The 23,472-nt window shown below is 44.5% G+C and overlaps 1 protein-coding gene across 1 annotated transcript in view; it reads right to left on the reverse strand.

The window, feature by feature from the left end:
• TBC1D19 (TBC1 domain family member 19) overlaps window positions 1-23,472 on the reverse strand; it is a 921,320-nt gene that overhangs the window by 571,802 nt on the left and 326,046 nt on the right. Inside the window, exon 8 of the mRNA XM_069202139.1 lies at window positions 2,172-2,282. Coding sequence (XP_069058240.1) covers window positions 2,172-2,282 — 111 coding nt within the window. The remainder of the gene's footprint in view (window positions 1-2,171; window positions 2,283-23,472) is intronic.

Below are 23,472 nucleotides of genomic sequence, written 5' to 3' on the forward strand. Positions count from 1 at the left end.
TTGACTGATGGGTTACTCTATCACAAAAGTAACGGATATCCAGTCTGCCTCATTACAGTTCCCATGAGATATAATGGGATCATAATACAATGGACGGTATATCCGTCAAGTTTGTGATGGAATAACCCCATCTGCCAAACTCTAAATTAGGCCTTTAGTCTTTCACTCAACTTAGGGGATGTAACCACACCCTAGTAATGATGTGTGGTTGTTATTCAAGATACTTGTCATAATAGCCTTCTAAGTGGGCTTTGAGCCTTTTCCATTTTCCTTAATGCCAGCTTTATATTTTTCAGTATGGAGTGGTAAATTTGTCAGCATTGCTCTGGTATTTCTTCATTTTGAATCTCCTTTGTGGTTAGTGTGTATAATAGTTTTGAGGTTGCGGTAAACTATTGTATAATGTATTAGAACTCTAGATTTGGTGAAATTGGACATAAGGGAACCATGTTGCTCATACTTGAGAAAAAATAGAACATTATATTACAAGCATCATCCTAGGAAGAAAAAGTTGCATGAAACTCTGCCACTTGTTAAGTCAAGTACGGATGACTACTGTTGTGTGAACATTTTATCTAAAGGCTAGTCAAGGCTGAGGCAGCAGAGGGGAGGGAAAGGTGAAAGTTGATCCGGACCTGGTCAAACAACTAAACAGATGTGGTAAACCATAATATCTATATTTCTACTGAACACTGCATCAAGTATGTAGCCTTCTGCTACGGAAAATGCCTTTTACTGATTGAGGTAAACGCATGTCAGTAAGAAGAAAGTGGCAAAGACATCAAAATGGTTGGTTTGAAGTCAACTAGTTTAATGAGTGAGGAGAACCGCAGAAAAAGCACCTATCAGGTTAATTTAATTATTTCACAGCACCACATTTCTTTCAAGCAGACAACAACAAATAAGCAAAGATGTTGTGCGTATAGGTGCTGTGACTAGGTAAAGTGGCAGGGTTAGAGATGGCAATGGCAAGATGTTTTTGTACAGTACAGCAGTCCCTCCACCTTTACCTTGGTGTAGTGATAGGTAGCCTATGAGGACTTGATTGGAAATGGTCATCCACTATTATATGAAGTCAGGGATTCCTAAGTGGCTGATATTAAATGAGTAAGTCTCAAAACAGAATATTCGTTGTTACAAACACTTACACCCAGGGTTCAATTACCTGCTACTTCTGACCTCCTTTAAATTTGAGCTACATTCAGAAAGAAAAGGACACTTCAAAGGGCTTAATTGCTGCCTATTATCCAGCTAAAATGACTGCAAGATTTCTGAGCGCGATGCCGCAGCTGCCACACCCCTACTTCCAGCGCAATTGGTTTTAGAGGTTGTCCATCAGCGCCGTAATATCCGATGGCATTTTGGAGATGTGAATAATTTCCGGGCCCCATAGCTCCTTTTGTTTGAGTAACCCTTCGTTCTCTCTTGTTGCTCCGCATGCCTGTTAAATACATCTCTGTTGGCTTTGCGAATGCCTGTTAGTTCAGAGAAAATATTTTTACTATTTAAGATGCATTTTCACCGCATCTCTTTTCATTGTTTAAAGTCTCAGCATTTGCATCATAGTTCATATTATTATAAAATAAAGTATCGTTTCTAAGAATCGTTTATAAATTTTCAAGTACTGAATATGGCAGCCCCCTTCTTAGTGTCATACCGATAACTCAAAAGTACATATTTAAATTAGTCTTCTAAAGTACAGATTTTAATTAGACTTTTTTTCCCATAACAACAATGAAGAAAAAAACAACACATTGGTACAATTTCATTAAAATCACCGATTGCCTAGCCAGTCTTCAGAGCACGTTCCAGTCACTTTACAACACATACATTAGTTATTTCACGTGAAAGCATCTTACATTTTATGCTCGAAGTATATAGTAATGCATTTCTTACTCAGTATATTAGGTAAATAGATTTTTGTCCTGACCATAACGGTAATGAGAGAGCTACGAACTAATAAAGTGTAGTCACATCAATTCTAACACTTGCTAGCAAACGTTTTTTCAAATATTCAATAAGCTAAAATACAATATAAATATTTCAAATGTGTAGATTCGCTTTACTCTTTTTAGCTAAATATTTTCATACCACTGTTATTAGAACTGTCAATACAACACTTGTGGAAATTAATTCCTTCTGCTAATATATATCTAAGTGTATTTACTCACCAATTCAGAAATGTCTTTTACTTGAAGTGGAATTTGAATTAAACCAAGGTGGCTGCTGAAGCTTGGCTGATCGCTGCTGTCATAATTTGGGTTGCGGAGATTAATTAATACCTTTAAAACCAAACAGATGGAATTATATTACATTCTGCTGTTTACAGAATGTTTAGTCTCGTGGCAAATCACTCCGAGTTTTCCCTATTCTCGACATTCTCTAATGTAAGACAAATCTTTTATAAACAAAATAGAAACTGTTTATTCCCAGCCATAAAACTCATTTTGACATATCAATAATAATTTCCAAATGAAATGCATTTCTCCTGATTGCTATCTGGGAAATAAGTATATACATGCATGCCAGGCACTGTGTTCTCACAAATGATGTTGTTTGAGATGTCATAAAAAGTTATTATGAATGCTATGATTCGCATGGTATAAGTGATGTTCTAGGCAAGGGTATAAGAAGTGCATGGATACTGGGCAAGTTACTGTTAACCCCTTTGCTGCCAGGCCTTTTCCCCTTCAGGTGCCAGGCCTCTTTTGGGCTATTTGGGGCAGTTCGTGCTTAGGTCCTCATAACTTTTTGTCCACATAAGTTACCCATGCCAAATTTGCACCCTTTTTTCCAAAATCCTAGGGATTCTAGAGGTACCCAGAGTTTGTGGGTTCCCCTGGAGGAGACCAAGAAATTAGCCAAAATACAGCAATTGTTTTTTTTTTTTTTTTTAACAAATGGGAAAAAAGGGCTGCAGAAGAAGAATTGTGTTTTTTTCCCTGAAAACGGCATCAACAAAGTGTTTGCTTTGCTAAAAACACCATCTTCCCAGTTTTCAGGAACTGGCAGACTTGAATTAGGAAACCACATTTTTCAACACAATTTTGGCATTTTACTGGAACATACCCCATTTTTACTATTTTTTTGTGCTTGTAGCCTCCTTCCAGTTAGTGACAGAAATGGGTGTGAAACCAAGGCTGGATCCCGGAAAGCCAAGCATTCTGAATTCACCAAGGGGTCATTTGTGTAGATCCTAAAAGGCTTTCCTACAGAAAATAACAGCTGAAATAAACAAATATTGAAACTGAAGTGGAAAAAAAGCAATTTTTCTCAACATTTTACTCTGTAACGTTTCCCTGCAATGTCATATTTTTTAAAGCAATACATCGTTACATCTGCTGGACTCTTCTGGTTGCGGGGATATATAGGGTTTGTAGGTTCATCAAGAACCCTAGATACCCAGAGCCAATAAATGAGCTGCACCTTGCAATGGGTTTTTATTCTATACCGGGTATACAGCAATTCATTTGCTGAAATATAAAGTGTGAAAAATAGGTATCAAGGAAACCTTTGTATTTCCAAAATGGGCACAAGATAAGGTGTTGAGAAGCAGTGGTTATTTGCACATCTTTGAATTCCGGGGTCCCCATATTAGCATGTGCATTACAGTGCATTTCTCAAATAGACGTCCTTTTTACACACTGTCTTATACTGTATTTGGAAGGAAAAAATGTTGAGAAAGACAAGGGGCAATAACACTTGTTCTTTTATTCTGTGTTCACCCAAGTCTCCTGATAAAAATGGTACCTCACTTGTGTGGGTAAGGCCTAGTGCCTGCAACAGGAAATGCAACATGGACACATCACATTTTTATATTTAAATCTGACGTGTTTTTTGCAAAGTGTCTAGCTGTAAGTTTTGGCCTCTAGCTCATCCGGCACCTAGGGAAATCTACCAACCCTTTGCATTTTCGAAAACCAGACACCCAGGGGAATCCAGGATGGGGTGACTTGTGGGGCTCTCACCAGGTTCTGTTACCCATAATTCTTTGCAAACCTCACAATTTGGCAAAAAAACATTTTTTCCTGACATTTCGGTGACAGAAAGTTCTGGAATCTGAGAGGAGCCACAAAATTCTTTCCGCCCAGCGTTCCCCCAAGTCTCCCGATATAAATGGTACCTCACTTGTGTGGGTAGGCCTAGTGCCCATGACAGGAAATGCCCACAAAACACAACGTGGACACATAATATTTTCCCAAAGAAAACAGAGCTGTTTTTTGCGAAGTGCCTAGCTCTAGAGTTTGGCCTCTAGTTTAGCTGTCACCTAGGGAAACCTACCAAACATGTTCAGTTTTGAAAATTAGATACCTAGGGGAATCCAAGATGGGTGACTTGTGGGGCTCTCATCAGGTTTTATTACCCAGAATCCTTTGCAAACCTCAAAATTTGGGGAAAAAAACACTTTTTCTTCACATTTCAGTGACAGAAAGTTCTGGAATCTAAGAGGAGCTACACATTTCCTACCACGCAGCAATCCCCCAAGTCTCCTGATAAAAATGGTACCTCACTTGTGTGGGTAGGCCTAGTGGCCGCAAAAGGAGATGCCCCAAAACACTATGTGGACACATCAAAATGATCAAATAAACAATTACCTGTTTTTGTGTGTGTGCGGGGGGGTAGGGTGAAGGGGGTGGGGGTTTTCGGTGGGAGGAGGCATTTGCGTTTTTGGTCCTGGGCTCAGCAGCTATATAGGGAAACCTACCAAACCCAAACATTTCTGAAAACTAGACACCCGAGGGTTCAGCAAACCTCAAATTTAGATTAAAAAAAATCAAATTTTCCCCACATATCTGTGTGGGATCATCGCACTGGCACAAATTTCCTACCACCCAACGATCCCCTGAGTCTCCCAGTAAAAATTATACATCACTTGTGTAGGTGGGCCAAGTGCCTGTGACAGGGAAGAGCCAAAACATGTAGAAATTGAGGGGGAACCAAAGCGGGTCTAAAAGGGCAGTTTGAAAAAAAACTATTTTAGGCTGACCAGTGGGGCAGAATTTTTATCGGTATAGATGCGACAATGCTCGGTAGTAGGAATTTTGTGGATTCCTGCAGATTCTGGAAGGGTTTCATCACAAAAATGTGGGAAAAATGTGTGATTTCCAGCAAAGTTGGAGGTTTGCAGGGCATTATGGTTAAGAAAATGGTGCAGGGTGCATGTGAAGCACACCACCCTAGACTCACCCAGATATTTAGTTTTCAGATGTGTCTAGGTCTTGTGGATTTTTCTACATGGCAGCGTCCCAAAGTCCAAAAAGAGCAGCCTTCACCATTCCAAGTGGGGCGATTTTGAGAGTTAGCCAAGCTCTCATGGCCCAAATGTAAAAACAAAACCCAAAATAATCAAATGTCCTCTTTCTTGCCATGGGATAAGATGTTAGAGTGTGTGGGGGGAGAGCTGAAAGACTGTTACCCCCTTCAGCTGGGGTGGGGACATAACCATGCCCATACTAGTTGGTAGTCACCACCCCACTATTTCTTTTTTATTCCCTGGCATCAAGTAGTCTTTCTGTCACCCCGGGAGTAGATCGGGGGTAATTGCCCCATCTGCCCACCGGTGGGCAGAATAACTTTGGCCCCATTTATTTGAGGTGGCGGTATGGCCATACCCGACCCTCTTTTTAAAAAAAATAAATCTTCCCTTGTCTTTGGTGGGCTTTCTGCCCCCTTGGGGGCAGATGGGCCTTCCAAAAAAAAGCCGATGGCCAACAATAATCACCCCATGGTGAGCGACCCTTGCCCAAGGGACAGCCCCCCCAAACAAAACACACACACACACACCAATCCCTGGTTTCTAGTGGTTTGTGCCCACCTTGGGGGCAGAAATGGTCTAAAATAAATTTGGTCTCCCAGGGGAGCGTGAAATTGGCGCAAAAAAAATCCCTGGTGCCTAGTGGTTTCTGCCATCGGCCTAATAAACATAGGCCGATCTTCCCCCAAGGTGGGCAGAAATGACCTAAAATAAATTTGCCCCCTAGGGGAACGACCCTTGCCTAAGGGGTCGCTCCCCTTGCGTGAAACTGACACAAAAAAAATTAAATCCCTGGTGCCTAGTAATTTCTGCCCCCTTTGGGGGCAGATTGTCCTAATAAAAATAGGCAGATCTGCCCACAATAAGGGCAGAAATGGCCTAAAAAGATTTTCCTTTAAGGGGAGCGACCCTTTCCTAAGGGGTAGCTCCCCACGTCTAAAAAAAAAAAAACTAAAACTAAAAAAAATGATCTCTGGTGCCTAGAAGTTTCTGCCCTACCCCCGGAGCAGATCGGCCTAATTACAATAGGCCGATCTGCCCCCAAGGTGGGCAGACATGGTCTAAAACAAATTCCCCCCCCCCCCCCAGGGGAGCAACCCTTGCCTAAGGGGTTGCTCCCCATCTGTAAAAAAAAAAAATCCTTGCTGCCTAGTGCTTTCTACTCCCCCCCCAGGGGCTGATCAGCTTTATTACAGTCCATTCATGCCTCTGCCTGCCCCCACCTTCAGGTCGGAAGAGAAATGCTTAGCATTTCTCTTCCGCATCGTGCTGGGAGCATGCTTCCACAGCGATCAAAGGTGACCAACCTGATGTTATTAGACGTCAATGGGGGGTTGGGGGAGGGGGTAGAGTTTCCCCTTCCATCCTTGCCCTGGGAGGGTGGGCGGGAGGCTCTCCCTCCATGAGCCAGGTGCAGGACGAGCTGGTCTCGTCCTCGGCACACAGCGACCATGGCCGAGGGTGAGACCAGCTCGTCCAAGGCACCCGAGGGGTTAACGTAGTGTGGCAAGTGAGGCCATAAGACTGTATGGAGGTGTGCGATTTATATTAAATAGAAAGTGTTACGTAAATTCTAAATATAAGTTCTAACTGTAACTTTAGAATTTCTAATGTTTCTATAGTTTGTTTGGTTTGTATAGAAAGGATAAAGATTTCATAACTATAACATATATTTAACCTTTGTTTCTTCCACTAACATTGAACGGTTCATTATTTTTAATATTTTTACTTAAATGTAAAGTTTACAGCTGTCGAGTGGACAGTCATTAAGTACAGTGTGGTATAGTAGAGTGGAGGAGAATGTTGGAAAGTGTACTGGAGTGGAGTAGAGTCGGATTATGATACAGCGAAGTGGCATAGAATGGAATAGGGTACAGTGGAGAGGAGTGGAGTAAAGTGGAGTGTTATAAAGTTGAGTGTGGTACAGTGGAGTGACGTATAGTGGAGTTGTTGCGTAGGCTCTCATTATTCTAATGAGACTACTGGATTTTGATCGGCAGAATCGCCTGTGTTGTGGGAGACTGAATCTGATCCCCTATAGGTGACATCTGTCGCTCTAATCCAGGTTTTGCTCCGGCTAACTAGCAGTACCTCATCTCTACCCAAGGGCAAGGATGATTGGGCAGCCGAGCGCATGACATAATTGATTTCTCAGGGAAACCGTGGTCACTCAGGTCTCATCCGTTTCTCTCAATTACATTAATCTCACATACACAATGACAAACAGAGGTAGTATATGTTTCAATAATGTTTTAATGAAGCAACTGCATCTTAGCAAAGCATGGGGCTGCAATAATCAGGACGATACAGCATGACAAGATTAAAATGGTGACAAGGAGAGTAAAGCATAGAAATAACGCTATCATATTGTCACTAGAATCAATAGACTAATTCCTACCTAGGCTATAATAGAGCACAGCGTGTTAAGCTCTAATTCTGCCCTTCAGGTTCCCTTGGGAAGACATCATCCCCCATACCTGAGCAAAGGAGTGAAATCTGGATAAGCAGCTGTATCTCCCTCTAACGTGTAAGGGACAGGGAAATGTTTTCATAATAAAACAACTGATGTTCTGAGAAAATGTCCCTACGTAAGGATGTGTGTTTTTCTACGAATGTCAGAGACAAAACTTGTACCACATTTATCGTCAACCTATCTTACTACAGCCTTGAAAGAAGCACAGAGTGAGCAAGAATGTCTTGTTTGAGAACGCAGTGCTGGCCTAGGCAAAAAAAACTCGAAAGAGTAAAATAAAACAAGACCGCAAAAGTGGCTGTTGTAAGAATAATAAAATGAAGCTGAATAAAATATATCTATGTTAAAGTGCACAGCGGCAGGCCTAGTATGCTAAAATAAAGGGCATGGAGCTATAACTAAAATAGCTACACAACAGAGTGGCATAGAGTGGAGTTGAATAGAGTGGAGTGGCATACAGTAGAATAGTTTACAGTGGAGTGGCAAGGACTGGAGTGGCATAGAGTGTAGTTTTGTAGAGTGTAACAGTGTATAGGGGAGTAGCGTACAGTGCAATGGCGTAGGGTGGAATGGCATGGAATGAGGTACAGTGAAGTGGCATACAGCACAATAGAGTAGAGTGGAGAGTCGCAGAGTGGAGTGGAATAATTTATAGCGGAGTGTCGTGCAGCGGAGTGTCAGAGTGTACTGGTGTGGAGTGAAACAGCATATAGTGGAGTGGTGTACGGTGGAGTGCGGTGGAATAGCATAGAGTGAAATAGCATAGAGTGATGTAGAGAGAACGGAGTTCCATACACTGGAATAACGTAGAGTGGAGTAGTGTAGAGGGGAGTAGCATATACTGGAGTGGCATAGAATAAACTTGCATGCAGTTGAGTGGCATAGAGTGCAGTGGTGTACAGTGGAGTGGCGTACAGTGGAATACCGTACATCACAGCAGCGTACAGTGGAGTGCCATCCACTGGAGTTGTGTATAGTAAAATAGTGTAGAGTGGGTTGGCGTACAGCATAGTGGCAGACAGTGCAGTGGCATAAACTGCACTGACAGACAGTGGAATGTTGTAGTGTGGACTGGCATAGAGTTGAGTGAGGTACATTGTAGTGGCATACAGTGGAACTGCATAGAGTGAAGTGACAGAGTGAAGTTGTGTACAATGGAGTGTCACACAGTGGAATAGTGTAGTCTGGAATAGGGTAGAGTGGATTGGCTTAGAGTGGAATGGCATCAAATAGCGTGGAGTGCAGTACAGTGAAGTAGCATGCAGTAGAGAGACGTAGAGTGGAATCAGGTACAATGTAGTGGCATACTGTGGAATAGCATAGATTGCAATGGTGTAGAGTGGCATGGTTTATATTACAGTGGCACAGGGTGGAGTGTTCTAGAGTGGAATACTGTAGACTGGAGAAGGAAAGAGTGTAGAGGGGTAGACTGTAGCGGCGTACAGTCTAATAGCATATTGTGGAGTGGCATGGAGTGTAGTGTTTATTGAAGTGATGCACAGTGGAACTACATATAGGTATTGCCCTATATGTAGTGGACGCGTGTAATGGCATCCCCGCACTCACAAAGACCCGGGAAATGGCCCTGAACTATGTGGGGGCACATTTGTAGGTGCAAGGGTGCACTCACACTTAGTAATGTTGCATCTAACCTTCAGCAAGTGAAGGTAAGACATATAGATGACTTACAAGTTACTTAAGTGCAGTGAAAATGGCTGTGAAATAGTGTGTGCACTATTTGACGTAGGCTGCAATGGCAGTCCTGTGTAAGGGTTTCTCTGAGCTATTTATGGGTGGCAAAAGAAATGCTGCAACCCATATGGATCTCCTGGAACCCCAATGCCCTGGGTACCTAGGTACCATATGCTAGGGACTTATAAGGGGGGTCCATTGTACCAATTGAAATTGGTAAATGAAGTCACTAGCCTACCGTGACAAATTTAAAAGCAGAGAGAGCATAAGCACTGAGGTTCTGGTCAGAAGAGCCTCAGTCACACAGTCAAGCACTATACAGACACACACATTAGGCCATAACTATGAGCACTGGGGTCCTGACCAGCAGGATCCCAGTGAGACAGGCAAAAACAAACTGACATACAGGTAAAAATGGGGGTAACATGCTAAGGAAGATGGTACTTTCCTACAGTTGGGAAATGAATTGGAGACATAAAGGTTAATTGAAAAACTGTAAGCCGCATATGCTGTGCAGGAAAAACACACCTGTTTATTACATGGCGACCTTTGAACACTGCACTGTGAATTGTTCTTTCCTCCGTTACGTAACCTATATGTGCAACTTTTCACAAACCTAATTCATGAAAATGTGCATCATAAGTCTGTGCACATTTGGTAAGTTGTGCCATTTGCCTACTGACTGGAAAATGATTAAGTTGTGTTGTAGAATTATGGGTATTTACAGCTGATCCTAGCATCCATCTGTCAACTTTTTCACCAAGTTTTTGCCTTTTCTGTTGGCTAAATCATCAGCTTGTAGTCATGACTGCTAATTAGAGGGAAATTATGAAAACAGTAAGGCATGACTCCTTGTAAAGTAGTGTTTCACATTGACTTACATTGTCTAGGTGTGGGAATAGCATTTCTTGTAGGAAATTAAATTATTCCTGATGTTCTTTTCCATCCAAAAGTGCTGCAGAAATGCTGTAGCTTACATACTTCGGAAACTGGTCGAAACAGTCTGCTTTTAAATTTGACTGATATATGTTCCTGTCTTTTGTGAATTAGGATGTGAGAGAAAAGAACGGAAGCCACTGAGCTTCATAAAGCACATTTAAACCAAGGAATTATCCTGCCACTTAGCCAAATTTCTGTGCATTACGTGCCCACCCCAACTGTCCCAATCTCTTCTTGACTTCAAGTCGACACATGGCGAGGACAGGAGGGGATATTTGTTCACGGTGGCCCAGGCTAGTTTTAACAGCACACTGGGGTGCCGCGGTACACAGATTGTGAATCCCTGCCACAGGGTGTCATTATGAGTTCAAAATAGAGACTGTGGGGGTCATTACGATGTTAACGGCTCCATGACTGCCATTTTGGGCGGTGGCGGTTGTACTGATAATAGGGTGGAGGTGAAGACTGCCAAATTATGGCCAGGGCGGTATTCCCAACAGAATACAGCCAATCCACTGCCAGTGCGGTCATACTGCCATGGACGGTGGGAGGCACCTTCAAGCCGGCGGAGATCATGTTACCTCAGGACATATTACGAAGTTGCACACCGCCAAGGTTTCCGCCGTGGTCGGACCAACATAGAAACCCTGGCAGAAACCAACAGTATAAATGGAGACACCCACCTTCAGGAAGCCACACCCGTCTGGAGCTGCAATGGAACCTGAACTACATGTCTTCCTGCTGCTCCTGCTCGCACAACGACCCCCGGACCTAGCGATGACAACAGCAGCAAACGTGAGTAAACACACTTACCTGTCACTGTTGCATAATGGCAAGCTCGCGATGCACATACAACATGCACACACGGAACGGGTGGCGAGAACAACACATACACGTACTCCTACACTAATGCATATTCACACACAGCCTTATACACACACGCACAGACTCAGGACACACACCACAGCAAACAAACACTACCAAAACACATACCGAGCTGCAGACACACAGCACCGGCACTGTCAAAAATACAACACACAACACCAGCAAACTACACCTGCAACACCTCAAATGCACCATCAGTACGCCACAACTCACATCTTCACCAGATGATACATATATATAACACAAACCACAAACATTCTGTGTTATCCACCCATTAGGACAGAGATGAAATGTCCATATTGAAAAGCAATGGTATTACGAATACTGAAAGCAGACCCCCAAAGTAGAATGTCCCTTTGTTGCTAACTTCACTTACCCCATTGAATGGAGATAAATGGATAATGGAGTTACATCGACAATCACAGATATGTACTGGCCTAGACAGGCCATATCTGTGTTGTCAAGGAGATGGCAGCCTTACATGGAGTTCAGACCTGTACCAGTAAAAAGTAATGTTCGGTGCCTGTACCAAATAAGTGACTCAACCTGTTGCTACAAAAGGTGATCACCAAAGAGCCACTGATGGACATATGCAGAAGGAGGGTCTGGGATAGGCTAAAAGGATATTGTGAAACACCAGGTCACAGGCTTAGGAATGGCAGGGTGTGCAACACATGCCATTGACATTACGGCATTTCCATATGCAGTCAGAATGATGTCGTGAAACATGATTCTAAAACTCACACATAGCATACCATGATGTCTTCTCCACATGTCATACACTAGCAAGGTGGAACCAATTGATTACCACTAAGGTAGAAAAATTTGTCAGCCACTACATTGTCCCTGAAGGTGCAGTGAGACAGCAACAGCATTCAAACCAAGCCAAATACCAGGTAACAGCCAGTACTTACCCCTTGTGGCTGTTGTGCTGCCCTCAAATGCCCATCCACCTCAGGGTAGGACACTGCCAAAATGTGGGCCGTTGGGGGGTCAGGCTGACACCCCTCCCTCGATGGGAAGACATCACCAGCTGGGCCTCTGCGGTCTTCAGGGCCCAGCATCTCAGTTCCTCCCTCATCTGAGGTCCTCCCCTTGTTTGCAATGGGTGCTCTGCCAGCTGTGGACCCTTAGGGTCCGCACTTGCTTGGCAATGGCACACCAGATCTCTTTCTTCTGATGGGCGTTCACCTGCATGGATGACACAGATAAAAGGCGAAAGTCATGTACACATGCATCATACCAACAGTAGTTGACACAACACAACTGTCTCATCTAGTGAGCACACATACTCATCCTCCCTGCCCACACACTTGTACGGTATGCCACATGCATGCATCTACACCAAGAACAGTTCACATGGTCAACTCACTGTCACACACAACACCAACCACACATTACTGGGGCATTGGACTCACCTGTTCCTCTGGTGCCCCATATAGCTGTCCATACAGGGATAGGACCTTCTCCACAAGCTTTTTCAGCTCTTTATGTGTGAAGGCAGGGGCCCTTTCACCTGCAGGACATGGCATGATGGCTCCCAGAGGCATTACACAGCAGCTCACATAGTGGAGGTCTATTTTGAATCTTATAATGACAGCTTGCAACAGTGCCAGGAGTCAAGTGAGCAAGACTGCAGAAAATGGTGGTCACGACCACCACGTACAGGTGATGTTTGAGCAACTGAGGTGTGGGGAACTGATGTGGGCAGGGTGAGACTAGAAGTTGTTGACTGACCAGATGTCCCGAATCGGCAAAGTAGGTCATCACTTTCCAGACATCCAGGGGTGTTGTCCTTATTGGGGCCTTCATCTTGAGGAGGGCTGGCAGTGTCTGGTATCCTCTCCATGGTGGCAATGGCAGGGTTACCTGTTGATGGAGTGAGACATAGAGTTCTGTTAAGAAAGTGTGTTTGGTACCCTCTTTGTGGGATACAGACGATGGCTTAGAATGATTCCCAGCAATGACAATGTTGGTTGCTGCACAACATAGCTTGGTGGTACATAGGAGTCTGTGACAGGAGTGCCATACTCCATGTTATGTTCCTTCATCAATGTTTGGTACATATGGCACTGCAAATGGGTTTCTGTAAATACGGTACTTGACATGACAAATAGACTCCGGTACCTGGTGTGTAGTCGGGTATTGTAGTAGTCTCATATTATGGCTGAACATTTCCCCATAATGTCCCATAGGGAACAGAGTATGTGGGTATGTAAGGCTATTACTCCTGTCTCTGGATTTTGTTTGTGTGCATGGAATCTGGCATTCTACTTTTCCAAACTCATGGATCAGTTTCCATTTTGAATAGTTACAGGCCTGTTGCTGTGTTTTGCCTTTCTTCCTATTGTGGTGTGCCATTGCTGTCATTGCCATGCATTGGTCCTTTGTCGTACATTCTAGATGGTGTAGGTTGTACAGTAGTCATACATGCATGACATTTCTCCATGAAATGTGACCTAATGTGCACATTGCAGGTTTAGCATTAATGGTTTGGTGCACTGTGGGAGTCGTAGTGATAGGATTAGGCATGCAGGAGAGGGGCATTGGTTGACTGGCAGGTAGGTGCAGTGGAAATATCAGTGACTTATGGGGTACTTGTGGGTGAGGTTGCATGCAGGACACAACAATTGTGTGACGTTGATGTTGTGGTATTTACCAGACTCCAGTCCCCCAGGTATTCCACTCAGGTTCACAGGATGCAGTATCTCCAAGACCTTTTCCTTCCAAGATCTGAACTGTGGGGGAGGAGGTGTGGGCCCACCACCAATCTTATGCATGGCTATTTGGAATCTTGATGCAATGGAACACACATCCCCGTAGGTCGTTCTACCTCCTCCTGATGTTGTCTCTTGTACGTGGAAGGCTGCTCACTGAGTTGACCTGGTCAACTATTCATTGTGATAACTCAGTTTTCCTGCCAATTGATGTTAGTTGGACCTGTGCTCCAAACAGTTGTGGCTCTACCCTGACAATTTCATCCACCGTGTCCCTCAACTCATCATCAGTGAATCTTGTGTACTTTTGTGGGGACATGTTTGAGATTGTGTTTACGGTGTCGGGGTGTGTTGTGTATGAAAGGGTGCAGTGCTCGGTGAATGATGGGGTGTGGGTGGTGTGTTGTGAAGGATGGGCGATTGTAGCGGAATGTGTGTGGTGATTGTGTGTGTTGTGTTTATTAGATGTGTGATGTGTGTGTGCCTATAGTGTCACGGTGCTACCTCTGTGTATGTGCCTGCTCTCAGTCTCTCTATATGGTGTTTTAGTTTCAAAGGATTGTGTGTTCTGTGAGGGTATGTTATATAGTGCAGTGTTTAGGTGTGTCTGGTATGTGGATGTGTGTCAGGTGTGTGGTATTCAAACTTTCCAATATGGTGTTGTGTTCTGTCAGTGGTGGTTTCTGACCACAGTGGCTCGCACTGCCAATGTTTTACCGCCATGGAAGAACCGCTGTGCAGATTTTGTATTGTAATCTGGTGGGTGTATTTGTGTTGGAGTGGTGGATGCTGTTGGCGGGACCAGCTCTTTTCCACATGCCAGTGTCCTGGCGGTTTCGGAAATGTGGCTGATTTTTGGTGGTCTAGGTCATAATACGTCAGTTGGATGACCACCAAAATGGTAGTGTTTTGGTGGCTGCCACAGCATCGGTCTTGCCTAAAGAACAGCAAGATCGCAATGAGGCCCTGTGCCTTTGGACTCTCTGCACAGTGTTCTTCATTTTAGTGCACCATATAGAGAGCCAGCTTCCTACAAATGTACAACACTCCACTCTACATCACTTCACAGTACACTATAACACTGTACCTCACTACATTCTACCACCACAACATTCTACCCTGCTCGACTCTACAACGCTGCACCCTACAGTATTCCACCATACGCCATTCCACTGTACGCCACTCCAGTCTACGCTATTTCACTATATGTCACTACACTGTACCTCATTTCAGTCTATGCTACTCGACTGTACCCTACTCAACTGTACACCACTGCACTCTATGTTAATCCACTTAATGCCACTCCACTCTACCCACAACCGTATACGCTATTCCACTGTATAAACTACACTGTACATCACGCCATTCCACGCCACTCCACTCTACGCTATTTGACTTTACGCCACTACACTGTACTTCACACCACTCTGCACCAATCCACTCTATACCATTCCACTCTATGCCACTAAACTCTATGCTACTCCACTGTACAGCAGTCCACTATGCTACACATCACTCTATGCCACTACACTGTACACCACTACACTGTATGATAGCCACTGTATGCCAGTCTACTCCACACTGTACCAGTGTATGTAACTCCACTGTACAACACTACTCTATATTACCCACTGTAAACCACGTTACTTTATGACATTTCACTGTACGCCACTTTACTATATGCTATTCCTTTGTATCCCACTCCACTTTACGCCACTCCACTGTACACCAATCTAGGCTGTTCAGCCTTACGCCACTACACTCAAACTCACTGTACTATATGTCAGTCTACTGTACACCACTCCACTATATGCCACTCCGCTCTATGGCACTTCACTCTATGCTATTTCAAGGTACGCAAGTCCACTCTACCATGTTCCACTCTATGCCACTGCACTGTACACCTCTCTACTGCATACTAGTCCACAGTATGCCACTCTGCTGTTTAACATTCCAGTCTTTGCCACTACACTGTACACCAATCCACTCTACACTGCACTACTGTATGCAACTCCACTGTGTGACACAGTACTCTATGTTATCCCTACTATAAACCACGTCACCCACACTACACTCTAGGCTCCTTCACGCTATGCCAATCTAGTGTATGCCAGTCCACTGTACGCTGCCCCAATCTACGGCAGTCCACTCTATGCTATTCCACTGTACGCAACTCCAATGTCACCACACCACTGTACGCCATTCCACTCTACCCCACTGCCATGTACACCTCTCTACTATACACTATTCCACTCCACATCAATACACTCTATGCTGCTTCACTCTACGGTATTCCACTCTGCACTATTCGCTTCTATGCCACTTCACTTTACCACACTCCACTGTACGCCACTCCACTATATGCTTTTCCAAACTACGGCACTCCACTGTATGCCACTCCACTGTATGCTACTCCATTGTGTGTTATTCCAATGTATGCTACTCTACTGTATGCTATTCGTCTGTATGCCACTCCCCTCTACACCACTCCCAGCCACTGTACCATATGCCACTTCACTATAGGCTATTACACTCTACGCCACTCCACACTACAACACTCCACTCTATACTATTCTGTTGTATGCCACTGCTCTGTGGTCAGTCCACTCTATGCCACTGCACTCTACAATACTCCACTGTGTGCTACTACACTGTAAAACACTCCATTCTGTGCCACTCCACTCTTCGCTATTCCACTGTGCGCTATTCTTCTGTATGTCATCCTACTCTGTCGCTGCACTCTACAACACACCACTTTACGCTACTCCACTCAACGCCATTCCACTGTACCCCACTTCACTGCACACCACTCCACTGTACATTATTCCTCTGTATGTAACTACACTGTATGCTACTGAACTCTGTGCTATTCAACTCTATGATGCTCCACTCTACCCCACTCCACTGTACGCCACTGCACTCTACGCTATTCTACTGTATGCTACTTCACTGTACTGTATTCTTCTATATACCATATTCCACTGTACAACACTACATTCTATACCATCGTAACTCAGGCTATTCCATTGTATGCCACTTCACTCCACATCACTACACAATATGCCAGTAACACACAGCTGCTGCCACCACACAGACAGGGTTCTGCCCTCCTGGGGTCTGGGCAGCCCAGTTCCAGGAAGGCAGAACAAAGCATTTCCTCTGAGAGCAGGGTGTTACACCCTCTACCTTTGGAAATAGGTGTTACAGGCTGGGGAGGGGTAGCCTTCCCCAGCCTCTGGAAATGCTTTGAAGAGCACAGATGGTGCCCTCCCTGCATAAACCAATCTACACTGGTTCAGGGACCCCTTGTCCCCTGCTCTGGTGTGAAACTGGACAAAGGAAAGGGGAGTGACCACTACCCTGTCCATCACCACCCTAAGGGTGGTGCCCAGAGCTCCTCCAGTGTGCTTTGCAAGGTGTGGGGGCACACTGGAGGGCTCTGAGTGACCAGTGCCAGCAGGTGACATCAGAGACCCCTCCTGATAGGTCCTTTCCTGATAAGGTAGCCAATCCCCCTCTCAGGGCTATTTAGGGTTTCTCCTGTGGATTTTCTTCAGATTCTGCTTGCAAGTTTCCTTCAGGCATCCTCTGCAACTACTAATTCATCCCTTGACCTTGGATCAACCGCAGCCTGCTTCAGGAACCGCTGTAACAGCCACAAAGTATCCACAAGGGATAGTTTTCCTCTGCAACTTCAGCTTCAGCCAGCAACTGCAACACTTTACACAGTGTGCACGCTCTGAGGGCTCCCTGTCTTCACCCTGCAACAGAAGGACCGAGGAAATCTCCTGTGGGGTGACGGAGTCACTTCCCTGCTCATGCAGGCACCTTCCAAGACGACGATCGGTACTCTTGGACTCATTTCACAACGCCGAGCATGCTCCTAAGGACACAGAGGGTGGACATCATCGACATAGACTGTCCTGAGGTCCTGCTGATGCAATTTGGAGGAGGTAAGACCTTGCCTTCCCTGAGAGCGACGGCACCCCTGTGTACTGAGTCTTCTTCACTTCCTGAGGCCTCTGTGCACTATTTGCAAAATTCCTTTGTGCACAGCCTGGCCCAGGTCTCCAGCACTCCATCCTGCGACGCTTAACTCGCTGACTTTTTCTCCGGCGGCGTGGGACTTTCCTTTGTTGTGCAGCACCAACCGCATTTTGCACTTCCTTTGTCCCCATGTCCTGGGACTCCCGTGGGTGCTGCCTGGCATCCTGAGGGCTATCTAAAGTGCTGAGACTCCCCTCTTCCTCCTCACACTGAGTTGAGGCCCCCAGTACCATTTTTGACGCAAAACGCACTTTTGTCATAACCAAGGCTTGTTGGCGGCTTCCAACACGAAATCATGTCTGCATCCATTTTCACGTCGTTGGACATCCTTCGCATCATGCAGGAACCCGCTGGCATCTTCCTAGGGTGCATTCCTGCAGTCTTCGACTAACCAGGGACTCTTCTTTTGCACCCTCTTCGGGGTTGGCAGGGGCTCCTGCCCTTCCTGGAAATTCTTTCGACTTCTGGACTTGGTCCCTTTCTCTTGCAGGTCTTCAGGTCCAGGAATCTAGCAGTTGTTGTTTGCAGACTTGGTTGGTTACTGCAACATCGCAATCACGAGGTGTAGTGTGTCTAAGGAAACTTGTAGTACTTTACTCCTGCTTTTCTAGGTTCTGGGGTGGGGTAATTTACTTACCTTTACTGTATTCTTACTCTCCCAGTGATTCTGCACACACTACACTTGTCTAGGGGGGAATTTGTGATTCGCATTCCACTTTCTTAGTATATGGATTATGTTGCCCCTAGACCTATTTTCCCCCATTGCATTCTATAGCATTGTTCTATGAGTACTTACTTGTCTAATTTTGGTGTCTAGTGTATATATTGTGTATAATACTTACCTCCAGAAGGAGTAGTGTCTCTAGGATATTTTTGGTACTGTGTCAGCCAAATAAATACCTTAATCTTTTTAGAACACCACAAATAAGGGATAACTGGATCTGGTATAAGGTGTAAGTACCCAAGGTACCCATACAAACCAGGCCAACCTCCTACACCAACACCTTGTTCCATTGCACGGTGCCTATTTTTTTTGCATTCAGAATCAAAACACCAATATTCATGTATCAAAAACAGTAACACTGTGAAGATTTATTTAAACATCCAACTTAGACTGAAAAACATACTGAAGTGCTCAGAAATTGTAGTGCAATTCTGATGAGGAATAGACTTAAATTTGTAGCAGTGCCTACGTGTAGTAACAGTGTTTTATCGCTCTTTTGCACAATACAATTATGCAGTGGTATTTCTAACTGAAATACAGTTATCCTTACCGAATTGGCCCTAAAAAACATAACCACAACAAAACAATGCATCTTTCTGTATGCTGTAGGTCTGTTGCAAGACACAGGAGTCCCTGGATTATAAAGAAATGTGGCCGAAGATTGGGCTGCTTTATAAGTGCACTGAACTCCAGCATGGCTTGCAACATACACTTATGTACAGCAGAGAATGTTTTGTTTGGTACATGTTACTCATTGCAGTGTCTCCTTTACTACTTAACCCAAATGCCCCTTCAGGCTCGCAGGATTTCCAGGGCATGCAGGCAGCAGCACAGATCATTACTGTTCAACTTAAAAAATTAAATAAAAATGGAGCCCTTGGAAATGCACAGTTCAATGAAAAATAAGCACTCCCTTCTCCCCATGTCCATTCACTTCCAGATCCCATGAACCTTACCTCATAAACAAGAAGGCAAATGATCATTTGTACCCAAGAAGTGAGTGAGTAGTCTGCAAGTCAGATGGTGCTAATTAACAACTGACTCTTTGCAGATAAGAAAGATCCTGCAATAGCTGTAGAGCTTTGGGCTCTCGAACAACACATTACCCTTGACCTACTCTATTGCCCATACACCCACACCGCCCACTCACCCGCAACACAGACATCGATATCAAGCTGGCACCAAGCATCATTAAAGTGGATCAAGGCATGGTGTACCAAAGTTTGAAACACTGCTTTGGGACAGAAACTGGCTTGGGCACAGTAAAATAGAAGGGCTTCCAAGCCCGGGACATCATTGGCATCTCCAAATTAGGGGATGTCCGGGGGGACAGCTCCATCTGCACATGTCAACACCTCACAGACACATAAAGGATGATTAGGAAATGTTTACTGCTACCTACAATGGAATCATGCGCTAGCAGTACCTCTTAACTCTCCACAGGTCTTTCCATAGTACAACCCCTCACTTAACCAACTTTTTAAATTAAATAACTGATATTATATTTTTATTCTGTTACATCAATGATTATAATACCTTCATCAGCTTCATCCCAATTATTTTCAGGAATAAAAATGGAAGTACTCCTGAGGCCGGGCTTACATTCACCAACCCGCCCCAAAAAAGTAACAAAATGGGGAGCTGTGGCCAATGGCCAATATGCCAAGGGAGCCATGGGTCGAAAAAGTTTGGGAACCTCTGGCCTATGGGCTACACTGTCCTACTTTACTTCATGTCTCTATTCTATCAAAAAAGGGTTTGTGAAAGGCATTTATGCAGTTTTACCAAAACATCATGACATTATCCACATATATAATTCTTCTGGCCCGAATTGGGCCATTGTAGGCTGCTCCTTTAGGCTGTATAATGTTTTCTTTCTTGAGTGACTCTACATGCCTTCCTGAAGAAAGGCAAACATTACACTTAAGAAGATATATTGTGAAGAAATGCTCCGGGGTCCCCAGATATGGGTGGGGCTATTCAGTGTTTATTGCTATCAACGGAGATCCCCTACAACAGAACTTATTTGGTCAAATTCAGCCTCTCAAATAGAAACAATTCATAGGCCAACTGCATGCAAAGCCTACAAAAGTCTAGCTTAAGTAAAGTTACAGATGGCGTATTTCAAGGTATCAGCTGGCACCAGGTGTAAGAGGGGGCAGGTACTTAGCTGGTAAGGAGGTGTGCATTTAATAATAGTATCTGATCTTATAAAAACATAACAAATTTCTTTGCTGATGAATAGCACTGAAACTATACATTCAGACATGATACAGTCCCAAAAGCATATTGTTACACTGCTTATCGTTCTTTTAGTAAGTGCGCTGTGCAGGGGCCCGAGTACTTTATTGAAGGTGCACAGCAACAGGCGGGAAGTACTTGCCAAGTAGTGGCTGATAGGTATTTATTGAAGAAGATAAAACTCAGTGACACTGAACATCAAATGTAGAAACACTTTAGCTATTAAAAAAGGTCAGTACAGAATGGAAATGGTGTTGTCGGGGTATTTGAATGGGTCTCCTCATCCCCTCTTGATTGTGTATGTGCACCGCAGGCTATGGTGGGCAAACTATGAACTAACAAATGGAATGCAAAACTCACTCCCAACCCACACTACCACCCAAGGACCCTTAAGATTGGGGAAATACTAAAACTCAAAAGGTAAGCATGTAGGACTCCCCAGGCACCCCTGTGAGTAGAAATCTTGAGTCAGTGTCTAAGACTAAAATAAGTGTTAGACCTGACAGCCTTAGGGTGGTCACCCCAAACTTTTTGCCTGTCTCCCTCCATTTTTTTGACACTGTCTTTGCTGGCTTAAGGACTCTGCGCATTTTACCACTGCTAATCAGTGCTAAAGTGCATATGCTCTCACCCTAAAACATGGTAACATTGGTTCACACCCAATTGGCATATTTGATCTATTTGTAAGTCCCTAGTAAAGTGCACTACACGTGCCCAGGGACTTTAGAGAGAATGCTACTAGTGGGCCTGCAGGATTGGTTGTGCCACCCACATAAGTAGCCCCTTAACCATGTCTCAGACCTGGCATTGCAAGGCCTGTGTGTGCAGTTTCACTGACACTTTGAATTGGCATTTAAAAATACTTTCCAACCCTTAAACTCCCCTTTTTCTACATATAAGTCACCCCTAAGGTAGGCCCTAGGTAACCAAGAGGGCAGGGTGCTATGTAGGTAAAAGGCAGGACATATATCTCTGTGTTTTATGTATCCTGGTAGTGGAGAACTCCTACATTCGTTTTCCACAGCTGTGAGAACTGCTCCTTTCATAGGCTAACATTAGGGCTACTCTCATAAACTGTTTGAGTGGTAGATTCTGATTAAAAAGGGGTAAACAGGTCATATTTAGTATGGCCTGAATGGTAATACAAAATCCTGCTGACTGGTGAGGTTGGATTTAATATTAGTATTTTAGAAATGCCACTTTTAGAAAGTGAGCATCTCTCTACACTTAAAATCCTTCTGTGCCTTACAGCCCGTCTCCAATCCACATCTTTGACAGCTCCCTTGTGCATTTCACCCAAACAACCACAAACACAGGATGCTCAGTCACACCTGCACACATCTGCATACTGAATGGGTCTTCCTGGGCTGGAAGGGTGGAGGGCTGACACATTTCAAAGGACAGTGGCCTGGCCTCACACAATGGACTGCTGACCCCCCTACTTGGATCCTGGCAGACAGGATTGTACTGAAAGGGGACGATGTAGCCCGACTTCCTGCGAGTGGAATTGATGCAGCGCCAGGCTTGCAACAGAAACTTCCCTGCATCGCCTACCGGATCGACGCAGCACCTGTGACTTCGCCCAGCACTTCCAGGATTTCCACGCATTGTCCCTGGGTGTCAAAAGACGCCGCATTGCAAAGAAGTTTCAAGCCTGAGTGGCAGAATTCGACACAAAGCCCTTGCCGCATGGAAAGGAATCAACGCATCATCTGTGTGCGCCTGGAAATCCGAAGCACAACCTTCATTTTCCACGCATCTCCTCCACTGCGGTCTTTGTGCGTGTAATTTTGACACAAACCAGGTACTTTGTGCTTGCAAGAGACCATTGTTGCTTTTAAGAACTTAAGACTCTTCTTATCATTACAAAAGTGATATTTCACCTTGTGATTTTCATATCTTGATTGTTTTGACCTTAATTTAAACAGATAAATATCCTATATTTGCCTAAACCTGTGTGGTGTCTTCTTGTGGTGTCCTCACTGTGTTATTGCATGATTTATTGTACAAATACTTTGCACATTGCCTTCTAAGTTAAGCCTGACTGCTTAGTGCCAAGCTACCAAAGGGTGGTCAAAGGATACTTCGGAATGTGTGTGACTTACCCTGACAAGGATTGTGATCCCTATTTGAACAAAGGTATATACCTCTGCCACGTAGAGACCCCATTTCTAACAATAGGGAAGTTGGGGTTGGAGTTTTTGCGTTTCAGGACCATTCCCAGAGGACCCAGAGGAAACCTGTTAGGACAAGGGAGGTGGAATAGTACCACTACCTGTGGATACCCAGAACAGTGGAGTACCTACACCAGGGAGCCCAGGTGCATATGGTTGATGTCATGTTGGAAGCTCTCGCTGGAGTCAATGAGGATCTCAGTTGTCCAGCTGCCGTTGAGACCCCTGGACCAGGTTGGTGGAACCCAGGTGTGGATTCTGGAAGAAGAGGACCCAAGGAGAAAGGGGATAGAGTCCCGACCACCGGGCGGTGCCCAGTCAGTGCA

This window comes from Pleurodeles waltl, chromosome 1_2 (genome assembly GCF_031143425.1).
Source record: "Pleurodeles waltl isolate 20211129_DDA chromosome 1_2, aPleWal1.hap1.20221129, whole genome shotgun sequence".
Lineage (NCBI taxonomy): Eukaryota > Metazoa > Chordata > Amphibia > Caudata > Salamandridae > Pleurodeles > Pleurodeles waltl.